Source organism: Triticum urartu, chromosome 7A, assembly GCF_056163025.1.
Source record: "Triticum urartu cultivar PI428250 chromosome 7A, HENAU_Tu73, whole genome shotgun sequence".
Lineage (NCBI taxonomy): Eukaryota > Viridiplantae > Streptophyta > Magnoliopsida > Poales > Poaceae > Triticum > Triticum urartu.
Genome location: NC_141879.1, coordinates 431,347,095 through 431,353,079, shown reverse-complemented (window position 1 = coordinate 431,353,079; position 5,985 = coordinate 431,347,095). Strand labels below are relative to the sequence as shown.

Below are 5,985 nucleotides of genomic sequence, written 5' to 3'. Positions count from 1 at the left end.
GAGTGATTAACAACCCTTTCAATAAGAAGTTGAGACCAGTTGAGCTATTGCCACCTACCAGAAACTCGACACAGCCCCGTTGCTGCTGCTGCACCGCATTGTTTCCTTCAAGACACAGAGGTTGACCCCGATAGATTCCAGGAATTATTACACTCTATAATCCTCAAACATGGTGATGGTTTCGAACCTATTAGCACAGAAGAGGTGTTCTCTGCAATAATTCAACACGCACCAGCATCTAGATATGTTCATATAAAACCAATCAGTTATGATGCTTTCCTTGTGCATTATGAAGGGGATGTTCAATTTGCTACATTTGCCGCATTTAGATCGACTGTTGTTGGTAGAGGACACATCGAACTTGGTGACCGCATCTTCAGAGCTATTCCTTGGTATCCTTCTTATGGTAGCGAACAAACTTAACTTACCAGATTCGTTCGCATTGTTATGAGTGAAGTTCCAGCTGGGCTTCTGCAACATGAGATAGCAAACCAGCTACTTAGCCCATTCATTTTGGTTGAGGGGAATGATATGCCTGGACAAGGCTTAATAGATACAGATAAGTATAACTGCTTCGGATGGGTTGACAGTGTAATTGATATCCCGGACTACATCATCATCTACATAACACCTAGAAGATGCCAATCAGACTATATGCATACCGAACATCACTACATGCCCCTATATCCACGACGTGCAAAGATAATGGTTGAGCCTCCAAACATGCCAAGAAACTAAGGTATAATATATGCATGGATAGGTTCATATATTGTATTAACAAATTGCTATGATATCTTAACAAAATTGGTTTTTCATTCCAGGCAGGAATGTTGCAGCAGCCAGTCTACAAACCCACTTCCATTCTGCTTCCTAGGAAAATAATGTAGGTCAAACAACGCAGCAAAGCACGCCCTTTGGCTATCTTTTAGAGATGGCCTATCATGACACCTATTATGTACCACTACATATTTTTGTTTCTAGACTAAATATGCTTTTTTAAGTCCTTGCGTGTTTACTATGTAATACATCTGAGCAAATGTACTATCTAATTCCCCTCAATTTTATTTAAGATCATGGATTGATGAGCCCATTTTGTTCTACCTGCTACATAAGGCCTGGGATTGTGTTGTTTAGGCCCAGTCCCAGCAGCCCACACAAGAAGCCCATCGGGTCCTCATATTACTATCATGAGGACTGCCAACTGCCCTAGATCGACAGATAGCTCCTTTTTAGAACCCTAGATCGACAGCCCTCTCCTCCTCATACGACAAGCGTCACCTTTTCCACCGATGGAATCGCCGACCGATCCACCACCAAGTTTGCTGGTTGATGCCACTCCTTCTGTCTCAGCGCCTCGTGAGCAGCACTCCTCCACTGAACCGCGGTTAACTGCTGCACCTTAACGCATTCACTTCTTCGTTCAAACTACAACCATAAACAACGTTTAATTTATTCCACGTCTTTTACAGGAGACACCAGCAGATGCAGAGGAGATACACGGCAGCTTTTCTCCAGAAGAAGAATTTTCAACCAATGACCAGCCTGAAGAACAACACCCAAAGGTTATATCTCTTCCCCAAGACAACACACATTCTTATAAACAGAGCAATTTGCCTGATCTATGCTTTTGCTATGGTGAATGATTACTACAGAGTGATGCACCATCTCTAGAAGAGATCCACAACCACTTGTCCTCATATGTAGCATGGTACAATGAGTATGAGAACTCACAGGGAATTTCTAAGTTTAGTGTTCTACCCCTGCATTTGATAGATGGACTACATTTATAACCTAAGCTATGATCGATGGAAAAAAAACAATTAATATCAATGAAGCAAAAACAACTATTTTATTTTGGATATTAGGCAATGCTTCTTAGCGCAGTAAATAACAGCATAGTTCTTTGCCTTTCTCATTTGGTAGGTTGCACGCTTAATATTATTCCTGCAACAGCTTCTAGCTTTGGAAAACAAGCGCCTCACTACCATGTACATTACAATACGACAATATCCTAAATTTCATGTATTCTACTGCATTGTCCTTTAGAATAATCTAGATACCTATAAAACAAAGGATCCTGGTAGATATCAAATTCACAGTTTTACCCATACTTTGCAAATTAATCTCTCCTATTATGGCTTGACATATATTTAATATCATAGGCTGCACCACCCCCTGGTGAAAATACATTACAAGATGATGCTAGATGCTCTTCTACAAGCTTTGGGCCTTCCAATGGCTGAGTACCGTACCAAGCAATGCAATGGCGCAAGAATCTGTGCGACTGTTTTTTTTCCACACGCCTGGATCGTACCTTGGAAATGATGACAATCGAATGGCTATCCCTGGAATACAGTCTATAAATTATGCAATGTCAGAGGACACAACTTCTATGGAAGCAATTGGGTACATAAAATGCATGGTGAAAACAGAAATAAGAGACTACAATTACAGTGCTATGAAGAAGCTCAAGGAAGAAAATACATAACTGAAGCATGAACTGGCTATAGCCAAAAAACAAAAAGAAAAGATGAAGACCAAAACCAAGTCCATGAAGAAAAATCTCAAGATGGTCAGGTACAAAAACAAGAACAATGCAATGGGCTGGTTTGTTCTGACAAGACACATGCATGGGCTCTCTAATCATATATGCAATGTAACGGCACTCAATAAATCTGCTGGTAAAGAACCCATAGATCTACTTATCAATGGACCTCTTATCAACATCGAGAAGGTGGCGGAAAGGATCAGGTGTAGAGTGATCAAGTCAGAGAAGAAATTCAGAAGCTTCAGAAGGGGTTTTTAAAATGATGCGATGGAAAATGCCCTAGACTAAGCCTTCGGAAGCTGTGATGTATTTTCCACCTTTTGTGTAACTTGCATGGAGTAATGAACCAAGATGTACTTTTGCTTTCTGTTTAGACCACGTTCAAACCAAGAGTTAACCTACCTATGTACTTGAGCACTACTGGTCGTTTTATTCAAAATGTATGGGTTTATGTTGTCTGTGCCTACTACATTCTTGTTAAGACAATAACTTTGGCCTCGTCTCGCATTGGCCGTGAAGAGAGGTGCAAAGAGGATATTATTTGCCCAGAACAATGGGCTGTTTAACAATTTCAACATCAGCCAGGGCACCTTTGCAACCAAACTAAAAGAAACCACCCAGGCTTTCTATCCTTTCTTACAGAGTATTTTGCTGGATACTACAATTTCTTTTCCAGTTCAGAACTGCAAAATACTTGATACCTTAAAGCAAACACGATTAGAACCTTAACAAAGAGCCCATAGCTCACACATAGTTCATATTTTCAATCATCATTGCATTACATAACCATCACGACAGAGAGATTGCTAACAAAAGAAACACATACTGCCTGCGCAACCCAACACACCTAGCTAGAGTCCATGCAACAACTAAACTTACCTAGCTAAGAGCCCATAGCTCACACATAGTTAATGGTTTCGATCATATTACATAACCATCATTACGAAGACTTGAAACTATACTCAGGCATAGATATATATACATGCCCTTATAGAACACCTTAACATACTCCTCCTTAAACGCTGCGTTGTAAGCACCTGCAAACGCACATACTTGCTTAGACCAGGTAATAAAACAGCAATCCTTCTACAGATTAAAACACAGTGCATATACAAAACTTTTAGATCTTGTGAACGGTGAATTCTGGTTTCCCCTTGCGAACTCGAAGAGAGAAAACACACATATCCCCTTTTGTCAGCTTTGCTTTCTCTGCAAAGTGACCCCAGTTCCATATTATGGTAGCCCTGTTGTCCACACCATTAATAAGGCGAACACGCCTTACACAACTTCCAGATGATAGATGAATCTTCACCCCATCAACAGGAGTAGCAATGAAATCCGCTAGATACTGCTTCGTAAACAAAGCAGAAAAGTACTGCAAAAGAACACCAGGGCTATAGTCATGTGCCATGATAAACTAATAAACTAATGCAAATATAAATGTTTTTTGAGATTTCAAACCATTCTCTGCCCAAGCTTGGCAAATGTCTTATTCAGCTCACAAACATAGTGGCCAATAGCAGGCTCAACTGATTCAACATAATGCTTGGGATGCTTCCAAGCACACATTGATATCTTAAATCTCTTTGAATACATGCATTTAGCATTAGTAATTGGATTATATCTAGTACATAGGTTAGTTTAATCCAACCACCGAGCAGTGGAAACAATAGACCATAAAAAATAACATTTACCAACTGTGTACTCTTTAGGGCAATCACAGATGTTCATGCATGCTTTCCAGGGCTTCTTCTCCTTCATGCGCCTATGAACACCTACATCATTGAACAGGCCAAGAAAATATAAGTTAAAAAAATTGCAATAGCTGACATGGTTATATCTCACAATTTTCTGAATTCTGGTGTTGGTTTTAATATTTTGCAAAGCTCATGCAGTGTGCATTGGACAATGTTGTGGAGGGTCCAAAAAATATACCGGCCATGTGCCCTTCTTCTTTCTCTTATCAATCAATCAACCAACTTTGAGTAAAAAAATGAATGAGCCATTGCCTTTTGAAAAGAAAATACATGTGGCGCATATGCCCGCTGAATACATATGATCTGTGGTATTCCCATCAACAATTGAAAGATTCAATTAAGACTGAATTAGTTACTTCTACACATAGTAAAGAATAAAAGCTTAAAAACTGCCAAAACATATTCGGTCAAATCAGCAACAATCCAAAATTGCAACAACCATGATATTCAGAAACACTGAACGACCGACATCATTCTACTTCTATTCCTAACAATGCCACTCCCTTCCATCAGACATGCATACTGACTTTTGGCATAATCAATATAAATGAACTTGATTTTATACTGTAATACATATCAAAATCCCACAAACTACAAAATATCTCACTAAAACGCATATGATACCTTTAGCACGGATGGTGTGAGCGCCTTCATCAGAGCTGCTGCTCATGTCTTCATCAGAGCTGGTGTAGGCGCCCTCATCTAGACTATTGTACTCGCCTTCATCAGAGCTTATGTGCTTCCCTTCATCAGAGCTGATGTACACCACTCCATCAGAGCTCATGGATGCTCCTTCATAGGAGGAGCTATAACCCGATCCATCTGAGCTGCTGTCCAAGTTTTCGTTAGAGCCACTGTCGGCGCTTCCATCAGAACTGACATCCACAGGCTCAGTTCGAGATCCCCTCATACTCACCCGTCGCACTGACCTACGGCACAATCGATTCTCAATCAAAACAATGGCAATGAAGAGACAAAAGGAAGAACACGAAATCAACATGGTGTAGGAAAAATAAGAGTAAACATCAAGGTCAGGAAAGGATAACGAATCTCAACCAGCAGTCCAGGCAATGGACGCCATTGCAGCAGACGAGAGCACACCACCGGTGAATAAGAAGAGGCAATCAAACCTAAGAGAGAACGCGACACAACGAGGAGGAGAAAGAGAGCACAAGATCTTGCAAGAGGGGAAAACGAACCAAAATAGAAAGAATCACAGCAAAAAAATAGCCAATATGACGGGAATCACCACAAAAAGAGAAGAGATGCAAGATCGAGATAGATGGAAACTAAATTCATACATGCAGACCATTCCGAAATCAAGAGAGACAAGAAATCTCACCGGTCGCGGCTGACGAAGCGCCTCTGTCACCACCAGCTGAGAAATCGAGAGAGAGAAGAAGGAGATAGACTGTCCTCGTTGGCTCCGCCCCCTGCCGCTTCATATTCGCCTCCTCACAGGCCACACACATCGCTCTATGTGGGCTGGGCCCAATAATATATGGGCTATTCTAGTACTTGTTGATCCCTATAACTCCCTACATGCACAACAAAGGCACCTTTTTTTTTCTTAAGTTTCTTATCTGTTCTCCTCTTTTTTCCAAGAAATATATGCATGCCCAGGTTTTTCATCATGATAACCATGTTTTCAAACTTACTAAAAAATACAACCATGCCAAC

The 5,985-nt window shown here is 40.6% G+C and overlaps 1 protein-coding gene across 3 annotated transcripts; it reads right to left on the bottom strand.

The window, feature by feature from the left end:
- Positions 1–3,273: 3,273 nt before the first annotated feature.
- LOC125521680 (uncharacterized) lies at positions 3,274–5,743 on the bottom strand. 3 transcript variants are annotated; one of them, XM_087537144.1, is made up of 4 exons: positions 5,648–5,743; positions 4,930–5,234; positions 4,243–4,323; positions 3,274–3,923 (listed from the first exon to the last, which is right to left on the bottom strand). In XM_087537144.1, the coding sequence occupies exons 2-4, from the start codon at positions 5,213–5,215 to the stop codon at positions 3,865–3,867; spliced, it is 426 nt and encodes a 141-aa protein (XP_087393270.1). In that variant the 5' UTR covers positions 5,216–5,234; positions 5,648–5,743; the 3' UTR covers positions 3,274–3,864. The 3 variants fall into 3 exon arrangements, with proteins under 3 accessions (XP_087393270.1, XP_048542691.1, XP_048542692.1); XM_048686734.2 differs by having other exon boundaries at positions 3,274–3,585; XM_048686735.2 differs by having other exon boundaries at positions 3,274–3,585; positions 4,930–5,229; positions 5,648–5,712.
- Positions 5,744–5,985: the final 242 nt, after the last annotated feature.